Genomic DNA, 22,780 nt, shown 5'->3' with positions numbered 1-22,780 from the left:
GTTATTCTACTGTTGCATACTGTGTATATTCTTGCTTAGTGAGCCATTCTCACCTAGTTCAATAGTAGTAATATTGTTGATACGATAACATGTTGTTGTAAGTTTAAACAGGTGTCGATACGATTAGATGTTGTGAAAACAGATCTCAAACTGTTTTTTTGTCACTCCCCCTCCCTTTAGCAGAAGAAACATGTAAACTAGGGCGTTCCTAATACAATAAAAAGGCAAGGACGAAATAGACTGTTTCAGAGTGTCTAGTAAACTGTAATAGGCAGTCTATGGTCATCTCTCCTTGCAAGTAAGTCATATTCATGTCTCTGTGTCTTCTTTGAGTGCAGGTTTTTATTACAAGTGTTGGGGCTAACCTAACAGCATTAGCACATTTCAATGCTTCTAATCTTCAGCGTCACTTCAGCTCACTCCACCCTAACATCGAACAGGAATTTCCAAGAGGGACTGAACTTCGTAAGAAAAAGTTTTTGACTACGAAAAGCAAGGTAGAAAAACACTTGCATATTTTCCAAACAATTATAAAACATTCGCAGACCCTAACGCTTGCATCATATCAGTTAGCTTGGAACCAGGGTTGGGTAGGGTTAATTTAACTGGATAACTTTCAATTACCTTTGTATTACTCCAATACCAAATATGCTAATAAAAGACAAAAGAAAGTAAATAGGAATAAAATGACTACATTTTGTGCAGGCTTGGGGAGTAACGGAATACATGGAACGGCAAAAAGCTGTTTGGATTTATTTTAATTTTGTTTCTGTAGCATTTGATGTTCGTTTTGCCGGAAATCGAAGAGGTAAAAGCCAGGAGAGAAAGCTTACCAGGTGTTGTGAGTCATCATTTTATTCATATTTAGTTTCTTTTGTCGCTTTATGAGCATATTTGGTATTGGAGTCATCCAAAAGTCATTGAAAGTAATCCCGTTAAAGTAACCCTACCCAACCCTGCTTGGAACATAGCACGGGCTAAAAAATGCCTCATTAACGCTTTTGAAATCTTGGCTCCTGGAGACAACATACTAAAACGGAGCAAGGGGATCCGGCTCCTTATCGGCCAGCTCTCGTTAATGACTCCAAAGAGCCCGCCGAAAGAGCCATCCCGTTGGCGAACGGCACACGGCTCCTCTTTGAGTTCCCATCGAAACAATACGACGCGCGAGTGGCATTTAGAGCAGTCCTTCCCGATCGGCTTTCACTCGATCGGACGTAGCGGCGCTTCCTTTTACCCGAGCGTCCTTCCACGGATCGCGTTCGAGCCCCGGTGAGCGACTGCCGCCGTCCCGCCGAGTGGCGCCTTGCTCGAGGAGCCTACCGCGTCTCGCAACCCTCAAAGCTTGTGTACGGACTCCCTCTTTTTTTAAAGTCATGTCAGGGATTCCAATCTTGAAGTATTGGGGAGCAATGCTTTAGAAAACCGAAAAGGAGCGCTGCTGCCACCTGCTGCAACGGAGGCCCAAATGCCAACAGCACGTAGACTCCAACCAATCTGGCGCTCTGACAGAAACCAACGAAAAGAAACTCGTCCGGCGGGCCTCACGACCCGCAAAATACGCTACATTATAATATAATATTTACCGTTTTTATATAAATGTAGCAGGCGGCAGCAGAGTCTCCTGGGCGCGCGAACGACAAGACCGAAGAAGGAGAACGAGGGCGGGGGGAAGCCTTACTATGAATTCTAGTCTTACGGTCTATGGAGTCGGCAAAGACCTCGCCGTAGATCATCCAGTAGGGCATGTAGAAGATGTTGCGCGCCAGGCGCCAGGTGGGCTCCTCGTCCGGGTGCAGGATGGCCTGCCGGGCCACGCCGAAGCTCATCAGGACCACCAGCATGATCACCACAAAGTACAGCATGTCGATCATCTGGACGGAGAAGAAACCCGGACCGTCGTGTCAATAAACGGGAAACTGGACGATCGGTCGAGCGGAAAAGAAATCGAACAATTATGTCATTGGAAAAGAAAACGGATGATCGGGTGAGTAGAGAAGAAACCAGACGATCACCATCTTGCCGATCATCATGACGTAGGGCCCCAGGTACTTGTTGACGCCGAAAATGTCCAGCACGCGGATGTACCAGAAGATGATGTCCACGCAGTAGATGACCCGTCCGTAACCCATGTAGGGCTCGGCCTGCAGTCGCAGGAGAAGGCCCAGTATGAAGACCAAGATGGCCGCCAGGTCCGTCATATTCCAGTAGTCCTCCAGCCAAACGTTCACCTTCTGCTTAAGCTTGCCCGGCTCCGACATCAGGATCTGAGAAGCGACCGAAACAGAAAAAACTTTTAATACCCCCACGCGTCAAAGAGTCCACATCTAAAAAAAAAAGTTCTTGTTTTATCAGCAGATTAGCGGAGGAGGAGGAGGGGAAGTCAATATATGAAGCGGGTACCTGTCGGACCTTCTCCAAGCCTAGCGTGATGATGTAGGAGATGACCATCCACTCCTGGAGCGAGGGCCAGCGCTCCATCTTTACCAGGATGATGTAGTTGTACAGCATCAGGTAGACCAGGTACGAGATCTGGAATAATACGCGACCGGCGTTGACAGGTGATACCCGATACTGGCCGCCAAGTCCAATCCTGTTTCTTTGTTTGGCCTGTGAAGTTGCTTAAGAATGTTCTATATATATATATATATATATATATATATATATATATATATATATATATATATATATATATATATATATATATTTTGTGTATTTCTCTGAACATTTCCCTATTATTCACTGTCTATATATCTTTTGCTGTTTTAGTCTAATGTCCACCCAATGATGTGTCAGTCTAAAGTCCACCATACTTGTACTAAATAAAGCCAGCTGCGGAGGGGAAGAACCAGGAGGACGATTGTGGAGCCGAGAACACATCCCCTGTGTTTCCCCCCGTTTCTCCCCCGCTGCAGCGGAACGAAAATGTATTGTCGTTACCTGAATTCCTTTTTAGATCTGATGAACGGCCACACGGGGTTTGCCCATAATTTGGACCCAACGGGCCCTTCATCCCGAAATGTCTCAAAGGACTGGACAGGCCACATTGACACAATCCCCTAAACTGTTTCTGACGCCTTCACAAGTAGATGCTAACCGCTAGATGCAAAAGTCAAGTCCCATTTCTAGTTTGGTCCTTAATCAAGTCAAGTCAAGTCAAGTCATTTTTATTTGTATAGCCCTTAATCACACAGAGTCTCAAAGGGCTGCACAGGTTATTGCACAGACTATTATTACACAATCCCCTGATCTAAAACCAACATGGGGGCAAGGAAAAACTCAAAAAGCTCAACATGAGGAAAATGAAGAAACTTTGAGAAGGGACCGCACATTAAAATTAGATTATTTAGAAATGCAAATCATTTAGAACCCTAATAAAAAGACATTTTAGTGATTAAGTAGTCGGTTATAATTCAACTTCACATAAGTACAACCTGATAATGACAGTAATAACACAATAATAGCCCTCAGAGCTTCAAGTAATAAAACAGTAGCTCTCAGCTTCAAAACGGTTGGCGACAAAATCCCAAAATGTCTCAAAGGACTGCGCAAGCCACGATGAACCTATCCCACCGATCTAAATCAGACATGCGGGAAAGGAAAAACTCCAAAATCCCACCAACAATGTTTCCTGTAAACTTCCCCGGATTTGAGCAGTCACGCAGTCTTTGAATAAGAACGGTGAGCAAATGATTAGCAAACGTGACCATAACCCGAGATCACTTGACATTCTGCCGGCTCTCTGGCGGCACTCGTTAGTCTTTCCAATTTGGAAGGAATTGTTTAACGTACTATTGGAAAAGTTGCACGGCCCACACACGACACTTGTTTTGTTTGTTTCTATAAAAAAGTATTTCTTGTTACGTAATACGAACATTTTGTGGATTTATGGAATTGGTGGCACAATAGAGTGATCCATGAGAGCCCCATATATTTTTTTTTTTAACTTTTTTCTTCTTTTGTTCTCCAATTTCCTTTTTAATATAATTTGTTAATTCAGTAGCTTTTTACTTCTTATTTCTTTTTTCCTGCTTTTCTCCCTTTTTCTCTTGTTTCCTTCATTGAATTGTGTTATTTGTTTTTCTTGTTCATGTTCTCCTATTTTATGTCATTTTGTGACACGGATAAAAGCGACAAAAACAATTTAAAGAGCCGTTGAGGAGCCGAAAAGGCCAGCTCCTTTTAGCGAGCCGAGCTAAAACAGCCGCTTCCTATAAAGGGACGCGACCTATCGCAGCAACATTGACATAGTCACGTTTGTAGTCTAACTTTGTAGGCGATCATTAAAGTAAACCACACTTAACTCTCTATTTAAAGTCCTACGATTAAAAAAAAACAAAAAACAATAATAATATTTTTTTAAAGCAGACTACTCAGACGACCCTCGCTAGCCTCTCTTTCACAATAACTTGCTTTCATTGACTCAATCTGGTGCCGATATGGACTGGAAAATACCGCGCTTATAACACCGCATTGGGAACCCGCGTTGTTTTGGCCTTCGCGCGCCGGATTAGCTCGCAAATTCATTTCGGAATAACGAGCCCCCGTTTTCGGGCGCGGGATAGATTTTCCAGACAATCTGGCCAGACCTCAGGGGGGGGGGGGGAACATTGCTCGGCAACCCGGCGATACTTGCCGTGTTAAACCAGAACTTGGTGTAGGGCGCGTTGTAGAATTCGTAAATCATCTTGCCGACGGGAACCCTCCTACCACCTTTCTTCTGGTCGTCTTCCTCGTCCCCTTTTTTGGAGGCGGCGTCCATGTTGGAGGGGGCGTCCTGCAGGTAAACAGCGAGTGGTCAAGGCTGGGAAGGAAGCCAATGGCGGCGGCGCTAGTACTTTTCCGTGGTCCTCTTTGGCACTCGCGTTGCCCCTGGACGAGTGGAAGGAGGACTCGTCGCCGAGGCCAAAGTCCAGTAGAAGAATAGCGGGTGGGAAGACGATTCCTAAAATCACCTGGGGGACAAAACAAACACTGACAAATTTGTTGTTGCTGATTTCGAGTATGGTTACTTCATATACTGTTTATCTATATCAATGATTTCCCGAAGGGAGGCGTGGTGCAGCGTGGCACTGCCGGGATAACAATGTCAAGTAAAAAGCCCACCAGGGCTGCGCGATGAACCCGAATCAAATCGATACGGCGGCTTGACCTAGCGCGATTGCGTCATTGTGTTTTTCCAAGGATCTCGAGTTCCAGTTTGTTCATTGAGCGACAGAGTGTTTGGCCAACAAGAATCTCAGGTTTTAATGTCAACAGCCAATAAAGGCCATGCTACCTTCGCGAGAGGTGTGCGCTCGACCGCGATAGGCTGCTAAAGTTGCAGGTCGGTAAAACCGCCGGAAGCACAACTGGCCACCAAAACAAAGGGGACAGCTCGTAGCTTTAGCGGCTCGTTACATTGAAAAGGAATTCATGGATGAAACGGGACTCTGGAGAAAATCAGAAGAGCGTAAGGAAATGCCGATCGCAACCGGTTGTTACTACATCCATGAATCGACTGAGCCGGCGTCGGAAGAGAAAGCTAACAGCTAGGTTAACAATTCTTAAACCACCGCTGCCGAACGCGTCTAGTTACCGACGCCAAATCCATTACCCATGAAATGGACGACTAGGAGCTACTTCTCGTGGGAAACCGCTACATTTGTGACTCTTGCATTTGAATCATCGCAGAGACATTGCAGAAGTTGCGGTGACCCGACGCTAACGTGTAGCTAGACGGCTGCTCTCTAAATGGCTTTCTTACACTGAAAGGAGAAGCCTTCCAATTCTTTTATACATTAATATAATAATAATAATAAAGACCATTTATTCAACTGCAAATCTGTTTTGATGTGGAGATCTATTTTGTTACAGTTGTATACTCTGTGTCTGGAAGCAATGTTCCCTGTCGTTTTCCTTAGGGGTCAGAGCGTTGACACAAAGTGGGTGAGCAACGCTTGAAACAACAGTGAGCAACAGCAACCGCAAGTGTGGCAACTAAATCAATATCAAACATGTCCAAAACTTGACATTACGTTACATTTTGCTGAGTTTCTGGCAATGCAAAATTATTTGTCTCTTTTGAATGAATTGACTCATGTACGATTGCGAAGGTTGCAGGGCCGACACACATCATTTGTTTTTACAACAATTCTTTCACAAGATTTCTTTTATTCCTGGTATCTTTTGTGGCACATTACTAACATTTTTTGGGGGCTTTTTGAGTCGGTTGCACCATACACAACTGTATTTAATCACATTTTTGAGTGGAAGTACAATGTTGGCAACAAGATTGACTTGGTTCTTTTTTCCGTTTTTTCTATTCTTTAAATTCCTTTAAAAAAATCTCATTGTGTTTATTTTATCCGAGCTGTTACTTTTTTCTTTTTGTTCTCTATTTCCTTTTTTTCCTTTGTTTCTTTATTTTTTTTGTTTCTGGCTTTTTTCTGAAGTTTTCCTTCTTTTTTCTCTTCCTTGTGTTTCTTTTTTTTCTCAGCTTTTCACTTTTTTTTCATTTTGGTATTTTCTTCTTTTTTGTTCTATTTCCCCCCCTTCCTTCAAGTCTTTTTGTGCATAATTTTACATAATATTTGGTCATGTTGAGATTAAAGAAGCAAAACAACCAGAAGAGCCGTTTGGGACCCGAAAGAGCCGGGCCTTTTTAGTGAGCCGAGCCGAAGAAGCCGGTTCTCGAAAAACTCTACTGACTTGACTCAACTTCATTCTACTTCGACCTTGACTTCAAAGTACCGAATTTGGAACACAGCGTCTGGGGAACGCGTGTAGTTTTACCTTCACGCACTGTTATCTATCTATCTATCTATCTATCTGTAACTTTGACTTAATTGGCTTCTTAATTAGCAATTTGGAGCCCTGATTTTTGTGAGCTGGCTAGATTTTCTTCTGCGTGGAAAAGCTCTGGGTAGTGCGCAATTGCGCACACGCGCAGCTTAGAGGGAACTTTGTCTGGAAGGGCGTCATCTGGAGGTAAATTTCTATGATTAAGTTCTGGCAAAACTATCACAGAAAATGCACTTTTCTTTTCAAATGATAAATGGACATTGCAATACAGGTCTGAGAAATCATGCAGGCCTAATGCCAACTTTGGACCGTTTCCAGGCGGACAATTTCCACAAACGGACATCAACTATGCTTCTGAATCTTGTCCCGGTTAGGAGACTTTCAAGTCAGATGCATGGCTGACTCTGCAATCGGTGTGTGAGAGTGTGTGTGAACGGGTTAGTGTGAAGCACATTGTAAAGCGTTTTGGGGGTCTTTATTGACTTGAAAAGCGCTCAATAGATGCAGATCAAACGTTGTCCCCTCGCGCCCACCTTGAGGCTGTTGCTCTTCCCGAAGCGCAAGCATCCCATCCACATGTCGGTGAGCAACATCTGGCTGCAGGTGTGCGCGATGAAGTCCCGATGTTTGGCGGCCACGGCCAGCTTCAGGCAGGTGGAGTTGCTCCAGTTCTTCAGTTCGTAGGTCAGCAGCTTCATGGCCACTTGCTCATCGCGCTTGTACGATTGGTCCAGCAGCTCGTAGGCCAGACGCCCGAACTCGCTTGGGAGGATAAAAAAAAGGGACGCGGTCACCATGCCGAGAAGGGAACCCCCCTGCCGGACCTCACCTGGAGTTGTTCTCCAGGTCCTGGTAGATGTCGTCCACCAGCTCGCTCTGCGAAGACTCGTGGGCCATGGCCTTGTAGAGCTTGCAGGCCACCAGCGCTTTGGCCATGGCCTCCTCGCCGCGCTGCCACAGGAAGAGCGCCATCTGCTGGCGCTTCATCAACACGGCCCAAACCATCAGCTCGTGGAAGGGGTACTGGAAGCGGCTGACTTCGGGGTCTTCGGCGTCCACCTCCACTTCCTCCTCCTTCTTCTTGCTCTTCTTGGCCTTGCCTTTGGGCCGGGGCTCGTCGTCCTCCATGCCCAGCAGCTTCAGGGCTTTGGGCTTACCCCAAAAAACAAAGACACCCGTAAACCTCGGACTTTTCTACGTACGATATATATCTCTTAGAGCTGGGGTTGTGGAAGGGCCGACTAGGAAATGGTTGAGGTGTTTTATCAAACAATGTGTGTGTCTCTTTGACCAAATGAGTCATTCATCATCTAATCAAAGAACTGCATATTGATCAAGAAAAGCGTCGCTTCAAAATGATAGGACGTTATCTGGAGTGATTATTTGGGGTCCTCTATCTAAAATAATTGCAATCAAGACTCAGAAGTTCCAACACAATTTCCTTCTTGTGGCAAAATTAAAAACACTATAAATTGTTATATCGGAATCTGCCAATTTTGCTTCTGGTGTTTTGATTGAAAAAGGTTCTTACCCGCTTGAGTCCGTACAAGTTGTTGTAGAGCGCCCTGAAACTCTTCCTGGTGTAGTTGCAGCGGTAGGCCCCGCCCATCAGGAACTCCAGCACCAGGCCGATGTCGATCAAGGTGATCTGGTAGTCGGGCGGCAGGTTCCCCTTCGACGGCGGTCGCAAACGCGCTCGTCAGACCGCAACGCCTTCCTCCCGACCCCCCCACCTATCGAGCAACTCACCTTCTTGACATCGCGGACCACAAAGTGCAGCGTGTTGGCCGGGCCCAGCTTCTGAAGAACCCCGGAAAACGGACGTCAGGAGGCGGGGCCACAAGTGCGGAACGGGCAGACATATGTCTGGGAATTGTTTTTTTGCCGCTTTTTGTTACCGTCTACTCTTTTTACAAGCACTAACCCTGAAATGATTTTGCTACTTTATCCCGGCATAATTTTTTCTAATTTTTCTCTTTTAAGTGTTTATCCACGAGTGCCACGTCTAATATCGTTGCCTACAATTTTTCACTACGCCGTTATCAACAATGATAAAAACAATCGATCCAGTTCAAAATGTCAGTTGCGGTTCCACGGACCCTGATTGGCTCTTGTACTCTTTTTAAACTCCCGCCCTCCTGAAAACACTCGTCGGAGCATCTGTAAACCTACGCTACACGCTAGGCATACTTTTGTGACTCCTCACTCCATCCTGCCCTGATGTTCTGTCTGATTCCCGTTGCCAACCTTTTTTCTGGACCCATTTATGTTTTTGCTCCTCCGTCCCAGCCATCGACCTGTTTTTCCTCGCTCTCGACATTGCCTGCGCTCGACACGGAAGCGTCACTTCCGCGTTACGAGCGATCTGCTACCCGTGACTGACGATTCCCGGATCGTGGGTCCTTCTAAATAAAATTGAGTAAAACAAACGCAATTGGGTCCCGTCTCGGTTCCTGGTACGTGACACCGCAACTCAAATGGTCTACAAGGGATTAAAGATGGAATATCATTCAGTATACGTTTTGCGATAGGTACTTTTACACGTTGGTCTCTGACACTAAACAGGTGAGGAGAGGTTAGCTTGCACTTGAAGTAGTGCTGCACTTAAAAAGCTAAAGATTTGGGCAACGTTTGTGACACTTATGCTAGCTCAAGAACGTTTTACAACCTCTAGCTAAGCCACTGAGAAGAAGCCGCGGTATCCGAGTGCGACTGAATAAGCGTTAGCGTCCGCGATGGCGTGCTCACCGTGTTGTAGAGCTCCTCCAGCCTGGGGATGGTGAGGAAGTGATGGATGTTGACGCCGTTCTCGATCAGGAGCTTGACAAAGTCCACCCGGTCCAAGACCAGAGCGTCCATCATGGCTTGCTCCAGGGAGTTCACCTGCCGAGCGACAAGCGTCGTTAGCCTCTGTTGGCTTCGGTTAGCCGGGTTAGCCTCACCCAGCTGAGCAGTTCCAACTTCCTGGGGTCCGTCTCCTCCGGGGGCTCGGCTTTGGCTTTGCCGGCTTTCCCTTTCTTGCCTCGGGCCGCTTTCCCTTTGGCCTGGGCCGCCGCCGCTGCCGCGCGCTGGGCCGCCGCGGGGCTTCTGGGACCTTCGCGCAAGCTAGCTGGCTGCGCGCAAAGCAATTCATACCTAGTTTAGAAGTCACTTCATTTTTCTGGTTTAGACATTCTACAGGAGGGGCTTCGATTGGCCAGCTGTTCTTTTCCTTGATTTAATAATTCCGCGTGTTTAATAAAGCTTTAACGCGGTCGTCATTTCAAATGTTCGACATCAATTTTGGTTCCGGGAGTAGCCAACGAGTGAACTTAATTCGAGAGATTTGGAGGATAACCGTAAACTGCTCCACTATTCCATTGTAGGCGCTCCGCAGACTCCACGATAGCCCATGTTTCTCGATTCAATGGACAGGTGCCCCCAAAGACCTTAACTCCCAAGTTTTGGTCTAAAACCGATTGAATATCGGAGATTGATTTCCCATATTTTTGGAAATGCTATCTTTCCGTGGCCCCCCTGATGATCTTTCCACAATTGTTATTCAGGATATTCCTTTTGTGGAAGTCTTTAGACTCACCCGCCTTTAAAGCATGGCAGCATGATATGCTTTTTTTGCACCTGCGACTGCCCCGTTGGCGCCAACAGCCCCGGTCGCTGATTGGCTCCCTGACTCTTTTTAAACCCCCGTCTTCCAAGAGGAAGCTGTCAGACCGTCTGCGAACCTATGCTTTCAGCTTGGCAAGCTCGGCACTATCTGACACCTGTTTTCTCCTGCCTGATACCTGTTGCCGACCTGTTTCCGGACCCGTTTCTGCCTTGCTCCTCCGTCCCGGCCATCGACCCGTTTTGCCTCGTTTCCCGCCTGATACCTGTTGCCGATCTCTTTTCTGGACTCGTTACCGCCCTTGCTCCCCCGTCCCGGCAATCGGCCAGCTTTCCTGCCGCCCGCGAATCCCCTCGCTCGACACGGAAGTGCCATTTCCGCGTTCCTGCCATCGGCTACCCGTGACCGACGATCATCGGATCGTGGAAGCGAGCACTCTCTTTCTCCATAAAACCGAGTAAAACTAACGCTATTGGGTCCTGGCTTGTGACATTTTTTTGCTCCAATGGGAAAATAAAAACAAATTTCATCTCATTCTATACTCAATGGAATGCGCCCACCGGACAACATAGTGTAATAGATTTGGACGTCAGGTACTGCTAATTCTAAATTGGCTTTTATTATTACAATTATTATAATCATTATTATCCTTATTGTAGTGTGAATTTCCCTACGGAGATGAATCAAGTATCTATCTATCTAGCTATCTATATTCTTTCACAGGTTTTGAACCTCGTACCAGGGAAAAATTGTTGTATATCAGAAAGTCTTTGACATGAAGAAACTGGAACTATTTTCAGTTTTCAGTTGAAAATGACTTCCATGTTCTTGCGCGACTTTCGGTTCTGGGCTTCTTTGAATTCTTCTTATGAAATAACATCATCCGCGTGTATATTTTGTGTTTATGGGGGCCCGGGATCCCGAAATAACGCTACTCCCGGTTCCGAAGTGGCGAGGGTGCGCGCTCACAGGCCAAAGACGTCCGTGCACGAAGATCTGACTGCGGGCGATGTCCACGCGGTTCCACGCCAAGGCCAAACTCAGCTGGTCGCAGGCCGAAGCGTTGGTGCCTGCCGACGCAGTGGGGTCAGCGGGTGAGCCGGGCGGACCGCGGGGTCCCGGCGCGGCCGACTCTCACCTTTGAGGAGCGCGGTGAGGATGGACATCTCGATGTCCTGCTGGCCTTCGCCGCCCATCCGGAAGACGGTGATCTGAAAGACAGAGGGTCTCTCAATGCTTTTCGTCTCGCCCGGGTGAGATTTCGGGAGCCTTCGCTTCTATCGCGTTACGAACGATATTAGGGAATCCTCCGTAAGGATCCTTGCCCCCCGCCACCTGAAAAGCCAACAGTCGCCACGGAGGCCAGCGACGAAGGACAGCCTGTCGCCGAGCGGCGCATTTGAGCGGCTTGAGAAGGAAACCGTGGAAAATGACGAGCGCCAGACCGGTGACGTTCGTTCGGGGAAGGCGAGTGAGACCAAAGGACAAATCGGGAGCAGCTAAGGAGGATGACGTCGGCTAGCACTAAGCCACAGGCTGCAGCCCATTGGCTAACATGAGTGGCTTGAGCAGGAAACCTTGGAAAAAAAGGGTAAGATGACGAGTGCCAGACCAGTGAGGTTTGTTTTCGTGTGCAGCTGTGAAAGGCGAGTGAGACGAAAGAATAATTCAGGAGCAGCCAACAAGGACGATGCCGGCTAGCGCTAAGCCACAGGCTGCAGCCCAGTGGCTAATATGAGGGAACTAGAGGAGGAAACTGTGGAGAATAAGTATAAGATGACAAACACCAGATTAGTGACGTTAATTTGCATGAGCAGTTGTGGAAGGCGAGTGGGACTAAAGAATAATTCAGGAGCAGCTAACAAGGACAACGGCTACTAGCGCTAAGCCACAGGCTGCAGCCCATTGGCTAACATGAGTGGCTTTAGCAGGAAACCTTGGAAAAAAGGGGAAGATGACAAGCGCCAGACCAGTGAGGGTTGTTTGCGTGAGCGGCTGTGGAAGGTGAGTGGGACTAAAGAATGATTCAGGAGCAGCTAACAAGGACGACGGCTACTAGCGGTAAGCCACAAGCTGCAGTCCAGCGGCTAATATGAGAGACTAGAGAAGGAAACTGTGGAGAAAAAAGTGAAAGATGCCTGTGTCATGTGTCTTGACTGTGGAAGAAGAGTGACACCAAAGAACGAAAGAAAAGCAACCAAGAATAAAACAGCAGTGAGCCATAGCCTGTCACCGAGCGGCGCATGTGAGTGGCTTGAGCAGGAAACCTTAGAAAAAAGTGGAATATAACAAGTGCCAGACCGGTGATATTCGTTTGCGTAAGAAACTGTGAAAGGCAATTGAGACAAAAGAATAATTCAGGAGCAGCTCACAAGAATGACGGCGGCGAGCGGTATTCCCCAGGCTGAAGCCCAGTGGCTAATATGAAGGACTAGAGAAGGAAACTGTGGAGAAAAAAAATAAATGATGCCTGTATCATGCGTCTTGACTGCGGAAGAAGAGTGACACCGAAGAACGAAAGAGGAGCGACTAAGAATAAAACAGCAGTGAGCCATAGCCTCTTGCCGGGCGGCTCGTGCAAGTGGCTAGGGAAGGAAACTGTGGTGAAAAAACACAATTTTGCACACCTACCAGCGCTTTCTTCTTCATGCACTCCATGACCATGAGGAAAATCTGCTGGGCTTGTCCGCGGCCGTAATTGAAGGTCTTCTGGATGGTGACCAGAAGCTGCTCCTTCACGCCGTCGCTCAACGACCTTGAAAATGGCCAACAGAGGTCAGTCGGACCCATTTTTGAAGCGTGCGAAGAGGGAGCAAAATACAAGGACTCATTCAAATGAGTCCAAATAAGACTCTATTTTGTCCCCGTTTTGCAAAGAACCGTTTCCTCTATTTGTTTCTTTTTTAATTCATGTTGGAGACCCCGGTGGAAACCTCGCCAGAGTTTTTCTTCTTCATTGGTTTTTCAGTGGAATCGACAAGATTTATTCTACTAGGAGAAGTGAAAGTAACGGGCCAGCGAGTATAATCAAGATTCTCGGAATGAGTGCAGACCGTCGTGTGTTTGACGTGCGCCCGGTGGTCTTTCTTTTCGTTCCGGTGAATTTTTCCTGCCGGTGTTTTTGTCATGATTACCGATGCGAGGCACCTGTGCCCGCTCCTTTGGCGCCAACCGCCTCGGTCTCTGATTGGCTCCCTGTCACTATTTTAACACACTCCTTTCTGTCACCTGTCGTCAGTCCGTCTGCGAACCTCAGTTTACTCTAGGCGAGCTTTTCAACCCTGGCTCACTCCTGTTTTGGCTCCCGTCTTTTCCCGGCTTCGACCCTTTTTTTGATCTTGACCACGTCTTCTCTCCTCTCCTGGCTTCAACTCGTTGCTGATCCCGACCACGTTTGGACCCATTTCTGGCCCTGACCACGTCTACTCTCCCGTCCCAGCTTTCAACCTCTTTTTGTCCCCGACCACGTCTTCTCTCCTCTCCTGGCTTTCAACCCGTTGCTGATCTCGACCACGTTTTTTTGCTCTCCTGTCCTAGCGACTGACCTGTTTTTTCCACTCCCGCCACAGAAGTGCCACTTCCGCATTCGGAGCGACCTCGTGTGTGCAATCCTTTCCCTTCTTCCTAATAAAACTGTGAGTAACGTTACGCGAGTGGGTCCTGTCTCTATTCTGGTTCTGACACTTTTACCCAAACGGCGTAATGCCACCTTGGCGAAAAAAAACTCTAAGCGGGTAGATTTAAGGTAAAAAGATGGAAAGAAAGAGAACAAGAGAGAGAAACAAAGGGAGAAAAAGAGAAAACAGAAACAAGAACAAAAAAGAGAACAAGGGTGAGTACTAGAGAGAGAGAATAAGAGATGGAGAAAAAAAGAGTGACAAAGAGAGAGAGAGAGAAAACTAGAGAAAAGACTGAGTACTCGAGAGAGAGAGAATAGGAGATGAAGAAAAAAAAGAGTGACAAAGAGAGAGAGAGAAAAAACTAGAGAAAAGACTGAGTACTCGAGAGAGAGAGAATAGGAGATGAAGAAAAAAAAGAGTGACAAAGAGAGAGAGAGAAAACTGGAGAAAAGAGTGAGTACCAGAGAGAGAGACTTAAGGATGGAGAAAAAAAAAGAGAGACAAAGAGAGAGAGAGAGAGAGAGAAAACTAGAGAAAAGAGTGAGTACTCGAAAGAGAGACTAAAGGATGGAGAAAAAAAGAGTGACCAAGAGAGAGAAAACTGAAGAAAAGAGAGCAAGGCATAAAGACAGAGACAAAGACGGAAAGAGACAGCTATACAGAAAAATAACAAGAAAAAGACAAACTGAGAGAGAGAGAAAAGATATGGAAAAAGCGAGGGGAAGAAAGAGCGCCACCTACCCGTCGGGATGGCAATAGCGGTGGGCGAAGGAGATGATGTCGGAGGCCCGCCCGCTGCCGTCGCAGACCACCACCGGGACGGGTGGGTCGTCCCGAAGACTCTCCAGGACCAGCGAGATCATGTTGGGACCCCCCTCCAGGATCAGGCACACCACCGGGACCCCCTGACCCAGACCTGCAAAGGGAAAGGGCGTATTTAAGACCTCATATTAAATACAGTAATACTATCAAATAAAAGTACTACAACGATGGAAATATTGCAAAAATACGACAGAAGAACGAAAAATATACTACGATGGAAATACTACTGCAAAATAATACAAAAATACTGCCAAAATAAAATCCGAAAAGTACTACAAAAATATAACTACGATGGAGATACTTCAAAAACACAACGATGTAAAAACTACAAAAATACGACAGAAATACTAAAAATATACTACAATGGAAATACCACAATAAAATACTACTGCTAAATAATACAAAAATACTGCCAAAATAAAACCCCAGTCGTACTACAAAAATACAACAATCTACGATGGAGATACTCCAAAAACACAACGATGTAAATACTACAAAAATACGACAGAAATACAAAAAATATACTACATTTGAAATACTACAAAAAATTATACTGCAAAATCATACAAAAATACTGCCAAAATAAAATCCCAGTCGTACTACAAAAGTACAACAACCTACTCTGGAGATACTCCAAAAACACAACGATGTAAATACTACAAAAATACGACAGAAATACAAAAAATATACTACGATGAAAATACCACAAAAAAATACTTCTGCAAAATAATACAAAATTACTGCCAAAATAAAACCCCAGTAGTACTATAAAAATGCAACAATCTACTCTGGAGATACTACAAAAACACAACGATGTAAATGCTACAAAAAATACTTTAGAAATACTAAAAATATACTACATTTGAAATACTACAAAAAAATCTACTGCAAAATCATACAAAAATACTGCCAAAATAAAATCCCAGTAGTACTACAAAAGTACAACAACCTACTCTGGAGATACTCCCAAAACACAATGATGTAAATACTACAAAAAATCGACAGAAATACTAAAAATATACTACGATGGAAATATTACAAAAAAATACAACTGCAAGATCATATAAAAATACTGCCAAAATAAAACCCCAGTAGTACTACAAAAATACAACAACCTACTCTGGAGATACTACAAAAACACAACAATGTAAATACTACAAAAATACTACAAAAATACTGCCAAATAAAAGCCCAGTAATACTACAAAAATACAAGGATCTACTATGGAGGTACTACAAAAACACAATGATGTAAATACTACAAAAATACTACAGAAATACTAAAAATAAATGACGATGGAAGTCCTACAAAAACACCACAGCAAAAATTCTACATAATACTGCAAAATCTGACACAAATACAGTTCTATTGTCGCTTGTATTATGTGGTGCAGTTTACTCACGCGTGTTGATCTTTTGCAGCGCCACGTGTTTCTCCAGGTGGCGCCGCAGAGGCACCTCGGCGCCGTACTTGCCGTGGGTGCCGTCGTCGGCCAGGATGAAGTGAGAATGGCTGCCGCTCAAAACCGCCAACTTGCTCAAAGGGTTGCCCATGGTCCCGTACGGCCGAGACACCTGCCGGAAAAAGCCCGCCTGCTTACCTGGCCTCGGGGCTGATCCGACTCATCGATAAGGTATTCCTTCGTAGGTATTCGCCTTTATCCTCGAGTCCGTCGACCGACACTTTGACGTTATCGAGTATTTTGTTGTTCGAAGCGCTCGTTTCATCGTTTTCTTGACTATTTGACGCCCGCAAAGGAGATCGCATAGGACGCCGCTCCTGTATTTGGACTATGACACCGACTGCTGTTCCTTATTTGGACTAGGGGGGCGCTGTTGACATCGCTGTCAATTTCTGTTATTTTTTCTAGCACCTTTTTCCCGGACATATTTGCGTCGTTTCCCGGTTGTTTACTCGCTCGAATTTTCGGGCCGATCAAGGCGCTGTTCTTTGATAGCCGCAACCTCGTGGGCGGCTCTGCTTTTTGTAACCTAGGATATTTCGTTTAAAGGGAGGGCCGCAAGAACGGGTTGGAATTTTTTAACCAAGGTTCCCAGAATTCATTGATGTCTTCTCTCCTGATTGCGTCTACTAAACTATAAACAAAATCAGTCCCTTGAGCCAAATACTGAATACTTTGTGTTTCTTTATACAGTCCTCTCCTGTTTTCCTCGCAAGTTTAAAATTCGTTTACGTTTTCTCCTTATTTTAAGTGCCTGTTAAGCTAACAATTGGTACTTTGAGTTTATAGTGTTCATCTTGTGTTTTTTGTACAGTCCTCTCCTGTTCTCTCTGCAAGTTCAAAATCAATTGATATCTTTTCTTCATTGAAGTGTCTGTTAAAGTATAAACCAAATAATTAAGCCGGAACATCTTGCGTTTTTTTGTACAGTGCTCTCCTGTTTTTGTTGCAAGTTCAAAATGATTTGTAGTCTTCTCTTCCTTTTTGTACAGTCCTATCCTGTTCTCTCTGCAAGTTAAAAATAAATTGATATCTTTCCTTAATTGAAGTGTCTGTTAAACTATAAACCAACTAATTAGACTAGAACATCTTGCGTGTTTTGTACAGTGCTCTCCTGTTTTTGTTGCAAGTTCAAAATGATTTGTAGTCTTCTCTTCCTTTTTGTACAGTCCTATCCTGTTCTCTCTGCAAGTTCAAAATCAACTGATATCTTTTCTTAAGTGAAGTGTCTGTTAAACTATAAACCAAAGAATTAGGCCAATACATCTTGCATTTTTTTGTACAGTACTTTCCTGTTTTTGTTGCAAGTTCAAAATGATTTGTAGTCTTCTCTTCTTTTTTGAAGCGTTTGTTCGACCGTACACCTGACACTTGATCCTTCGGGCTGGATACCGTATACCTTGTTTATCATACAGTCCTCTCCTGTTCTCCCGGTGATGGTGAGTTCATCTTGTGTTTTTTGTACCGTCCTCTTCTGTTCTCTTTGCAACTTAAAAATTATTTGTAGTCTTCTCTTCTTTTTTGAAGCGTTTGATCGACCGCACGCTTGACAATTGATCCTTCGGGCCAGATACCTTTGTTTCTCGTACAGTCCCCTCCTGTTCTCCCAGCGAGTTCAAAACCCATTGACGTCTTCTCTCCTCATTTCGAGTGTCTACTCAGCTCTTGATAAATAAGCCAAACGTGTAATAAAGTAAGTACTCACGTCTCGTCCAATCAGATCTTGCTTGTTGTCCACGATGCCCCAGGGGGCCACGCCCACAGCGCAGACTTTCCCTCGAGATTTGGAGGAATGCTCCTTGAGGGCGTCGCCCACGTGGCGGATCACGCCTGCCGAGCACCAATGGCGGAGGGGGGAGGGGAGGGGCGGAGCTTGAGCGGGGGGGGCGGAGCTTGAGCGAAGCTCAGGCGGCAAGAGACCTACCGGTGTTGACGCCGCCGGTGAAGATCCAGGCCCCGGTGGTGACGGCGGCCTTGATGAGACCCCGTCCGAAGACCTGTCGCAGTTTGGGGGCCAGATGGAAGTTCTGCAGGCCCCCGTGGACCGAGATGAGCAGCGTGGGAAGCTCCAGGCACCATTCCTTCAGCATGAGCTGCAGCAGGAACTCCGGCTTGGAGTCGTACGAGGCCCGGATGTACTGCCGCCCGGTGGAGGAAAAGGACCGTTTCAAAAGAAAAATACTGCTGAACGGCCTGCCCGAGGACACATCTGGGTTGCAATTTGGCACTCTTCTCCACAGTAGGGTTTTCCCGGTGCTGTCGTCAAGATATCCGCTGGGTTTTTGGGGCACGGCAGTAAAAATATATGCTCGTCTTTGTTATCAACATCTGAAACGATCATGTGATCCGAAAGAGTTGGCACCAAATTCCCTGCCAGGCTTAAAACTTAAGAAATGGACACGAGTTAAGTGAACTTTTCTGCCTGCCGCTTCAAAACTGGTGCGGCTATTACAAAATGTGAGTCTGCACTTTGAATCGGGTCAAGTCAAGTCCTGTTTGAAATCCCAAGGAGTCCCTTTGAGACCACAAGCTATTACAAACCACAGACTATTATTACACCATCCCCTGATCTGAAACCTGCATGAGGGCAAGGAAAAACTGGGTCCTCTGTCATTCAGAAATCACAGGACTGTATCTCTGGGGATAACCGTAGCATAGTTGTTAGCCTAGTCTGGAGCTTGTTAGCTTTAAATCACCACAGTAACTGATTCCAGCTAAATTGAACCTGCTTTCGTACAACCGACTAGAGGATAAATGAAGCCAAGATGAACATATTCCGACTTAATCCCTTACGTTAGTTTGTTGCTCACCGAGTCCTTGTCGACATGTCCCCCCGTCCTGTGACCAGGTGACACCGTAAACTTTATAGTAAGTGAGACACACCAAAAGGAACCCACTTTCATGCAACTGACTTGAAGCTAAATTCAACTGAGATTAACAAATCTTATCTTGTTTTTGACGGCACCATGGCTTTTTTGACGTGTAGCCCCTCCTGGAACTCGATGGCGCCATAGGCATTATAGTCACTGAGCCCGGCTAAATTAAACCTGCTTTCGTGCAACCGACTTGAAGCTACTTTGATCCGAGATTAAAATATTTGATCACGTTTTTTTGTCAGTACCATGGCTTTGTTGACGTGTCCCCCCTCCTGGAACTCGATGACGCCGTAGGCATCGGTGGGGGATGTCCGTGTGTGTTTAAGCGGGGTCCAGCGTTCCGGGGGCCCGACGTCCAATCGCAGAAGGGGCACGCCCCCTTCCGTGTCCTCCGGGACGGCCGAGTGCTGCGCCACCGACTGGCCGCAGCCGCATCTGGATCACGAAAAATTCATATTTGACGCAACACCTTTGCACATTTTTGAAAAGAAAGATGGGACATTTGAGGAAAGGTTTCTACTTTTTGACCGGGGCTCATTTCAAAAGTCCAGACTTGCATGACTATACCGTAAGCATTCTTCTCAAGACATTAGCATTAGCGGCTACACTGCTAGCATCAGTACCTCGTTTCTGAAACTCTCATTAGCTACTAAATGAATAAGCATTAATGGCTAAAGTCATGCAGGAGCAGGGTAACTTTTTGTAGTGGTTGGCCACATCGGGTTCCAAAATTTGGTCCAGGGGCCCATCTTGGAGACCGATCCCCTTTTTTTTTTCATTCATGAATATACAGGCCGACGTTTACTTGTTATATTTTGTTATACTCTTATGAAATTGGTTTTGTAACACTCACAATTAAAGCAAAAATAACAATTAGGTCCTTGTTTGAAGTACTTTGTGAAATGATGTCGTTTTTTTAGTATTACTGTAGTTGTCGTTGTTGTTTTTTTTGTATTTTTTGTAGTATTTCTTTAGTTGGATTTCTCTTGTAGGTCTGCAGTCTGTATTATTACTGTAGTTGTATTTTTTTAGTATTTTTGTAGCATTACCATAGTTATGTTTGTAGTATAACTATACTGTTATTTTTTTGGTATTTTTGTCGTATTTTTTTGGAACAGTATTACTAAGTAGTCATATTTTCACAGTACAATTTTTGTAGCACTGCTATAGTAGTATTTGTGAAGTAATATGTCTCTAGTAGTGTTTTGTATTCTAGTAATATGTAGAAACATTTTGGATTCAGAAGCCTGCTGGGCCGCGTGTGGCCTGCGGGCTGTAGTTTGCCCGACCCTGTGCTCGAGGCTCAAGTGCAGCTAGCCACCAAAATTAAGCTAATTGTCAACTCAGTTAGCAGTGGCGTATACTCAAAATATGTGGAAAGAGAAATGCTGGAACACAAAAGAAGAGCTCAACTTTTGGTGCTTGAGCGCCATCTTGACGGCTAAGCTTATGATGCGTCGTTGGAGAACTTAACGGCTCCATGAGCCGACTCTTTGAAGTAACCAACGGGAGCGGGCCCCCTCTAATGATGAGTTTTCCATGAACGTAACAGCTCTGTGAAGCGATCAATAGGGTCTGGCTCCCCACCAATCAGGAGCCAGATCCCTTCGAGGGATGTGTCATGGGCCAGTGTAACGGCTCCACAAGTCGGCTCCCTCTCCTGATTTGTCGTTTGTGAACGAATGTATCTTTAAGATGGCTCTTTCAAGTCAAAACAGGAGAAAAAAACCGATAACTTTTTGAAATGACTGAGGGGAGTCTGCTCACCACCAATCATGTTTGCAAACATAACAGTCCATTGAACCGGCTCTTTGGAGTGAACAACGTGCCGGAATTCCCATTTTTCCTGTCTTTTTAGTGAGCTGAGCCAGAAAGAGCCCGTTGTTTGAAAAGAGCCGGACTTCCACGAGTTGGCTCTTTTTAGTGAGCCGAACTGAAAGAGCCAGTAGGCTAAAAAGATTTCAAGATGGCGACTGCGCATGGATACATGCTTGCGGCGAGCTCTCCAGCTAATCTTCTATTTATTGCCGTTCTCTTGTCTTTTTTGCTTTCACTTTTGGACACATGTGTGGCCAAAAACACTTACAGTAGGGACGAACTTATTCGGTTGGGTGGGCGTCTAAATTTCGATTATTCGGGCACTTTTTATACCGCCCATGATATACCGAGCGAACTTCAAAGAGACCCGGCATCCTTGTGGACAGCTATTCCTCTTAAAAAACGGCGGCGGCGACCCCGTAAAGAAAGAAAACAGAAACGTGGTTGCCGTGCAGGTAGATGTGTGAAGCGTGTGAAGTCCAAGCAGCAAGATGGACGCGAGGATGTAACTAATTCCACCATTCATTCCTCGCCGGACAACCGACGCTTTGAACTCAGCGCTCACGAGCGGCCACAACGCCGGGAGCTTTTGATGATCTCGACAAAGACTACAAAGAGTTCAGCTAAGTCAAATGATTCAGCAAAGCTGAAATATGGTCTTTTGAATGTTAGATCGCTTGCTCCAAAAGCTTTACTTGTTGATAACATTATTCGTGATTATAAACTTAACTGTATGGGTCTTTGTGAAACGTGGTTACGCCCGGATGAGCACTTAGCGCTAAATTATGCCTCTCCCCCAGACTACGAGAGTAGTCATATAGCACGCACGCTGAAAAGAGGTGGTGGTGTTGCGCTAATCTCTGAAAAATCGCTCAAATTTAATACACGTACCTCTAATAATTACAAAACGTTTGAGGCTCTTGTGATGCGGTCCCCTCAATTGTCAATTGATGTAATAACTATCTATCGTGCACCTGGGCCATACACAACTTTCTTAGACGAATTTGCTGAACTTTTGTCTGAACTAGTAACCTATGCAGACAAAATAATAATTATGGGAGACTTTAACATTCATATGAACTCCCCACACAGTTCACTTACTATTGCGTTTAGTTCTCTAATTGATGCATTTGGTTTTACTCAACTGGTTGACTTGCCAACCCATAAAAATGGGAACACGCTAGACTTGATTCTGACTCGAGGAGTTTTAACCTCAAACATTATGGTGCTACCGTGTACTACTGTTATCTCTGATCATTATTTAGTGACATTTGAGGTGCTAACTAAATGTAAAGTTAATAAAGCTGAGGGATCTAGCGGACGCAATATAAGCACTGGCACAGTTTCTGAGCTCTTTGAACTCCTTCCTGGAGCAGTTGCGTCCTTTCCTAAATACAATGGCTCGATTGACTCACTCATGAATGAGTTCAATACCACCCTGACTAGTGTGCTGGATTCAATAGCGCCCATAAAACTAAAATCACGTCCTAAAAGACGCACACCTTGGTTTACTGAGGAAACTAGAACCCTTAAAAAAGAATGCAGGAAATGGGAGAGAAAATGGCGCGCTACCAAGCTTGAGGTTTTCCATCAAACCTGGTGTGACAGCTTGTTAAAGTATAAAGCGGCCCTTGCCTCTGCAAAATCGGCCTACCTTTCGAAGGTGATTGCGTCTCAAAAGAACAACCCCAAAGCCCTTTTTGACACTGTAGCATCGCTTACAAGGCAACAGCCTATCGCAGACAGTTCGACACACTCTGCTCAGGACTTAATGGTCTTCTTCACTAAGAAGATT

General features: G+C 45.4%; 1 protein-coding gene across 1 annotated transcript in view; it reads right to left on the bottom strand.

Moving 5' to 3' along the window:
* The window catches only part of trpm1a (transient receptor potential cation channel, subfamily M, member 1a), a 37,565-nt gene that overhangs the window by 8,296 nt on the left and 6,489 nt on the right, over positions 1-22,780 (bottom strand). Inside the window, exons 3-21 of the mRNA XM_088333384.1 lie at positions 19,413-19,602; positions 18,216-18,429; positions 17,997-18,121; positions 16,232-16,403; positions 14,749-14,923; positions 13,019-13,142; positions 11,526-11,598; positions 11,357-11,457; positions 9,726-9,896; positions 9,532-9,666; positions 8,533-8,583; positions 8,315-8,455; positions 7,613-7,935; positions 7,317-7,545; positions 4,839-4,955; positions 4,637-4,777; positions 2,404-2,532; positions 2,016-2,267; positions 1,700-1,874 (exon numbers count right to left, since the gene is read on the bottom strand). Of these exons, the coding sequence (XP_088189510.1) occupies positions 1,700-1,874; positions 2,016-2,267; positions 2,404-2,532; positions 4,637-4,777; positions 4,839-4,955; positions 7,317-7,545; positions 7,613-7,935; positions 8,315-8,455; positions 8,533-8,583; positions 9,532-9,666; positions 9,726-9,896; positions 11,357-11,457; positions 11,526-11,598; positions 13,019-13,142; positions 14,749-14,923; positions 16,232-16,403; positions 17,997-18,121; positions 18,216-18,429; positions 19,413-19,602 (3,038 nt within the window). The remainder of the gene's footprint in view (positions 1-1,699; positions 1,875-2,015; positions 2,268-2,403; positions 2,533-4,636; positions 4,778-4,838; positions 4,956-7,316; positions 7,546-7,612; positions 7,936-8,314; positions 8,456-8,532; positions 8,584-9,531; positions 9,667-9,725; positions 9,897-11,356; positions 11,458-11,525; positions 11,599-13,018; positions 13,143-14,748; positions 14,924-16,231; positions 16,404-17,996; positions 18,122-18,215; positions 18,430-19,412; positions 19,603-22,780) is intronic.

Source organism: Urocampus carinirostris, chromosome 4 (assembly GCF_059441175.1).
Source record: "Urocampus carinirostris isolate Australia breed hairy pipefish chromosome 4, RoL_Ucar_1.0, whole genome shotgun sequence".
In the NCBI taxonomy this organism is placed as follows: domain Eukaryota; kingdom Metazoa; phylum Chordata; class Actinopteri; order Syngnathiformes; family Syngnathidae; genus Urocampus; species Urocampus carinirostris.
This window is presented reverse-complemented; position numbering and strand designations above follow the sequence as displayed.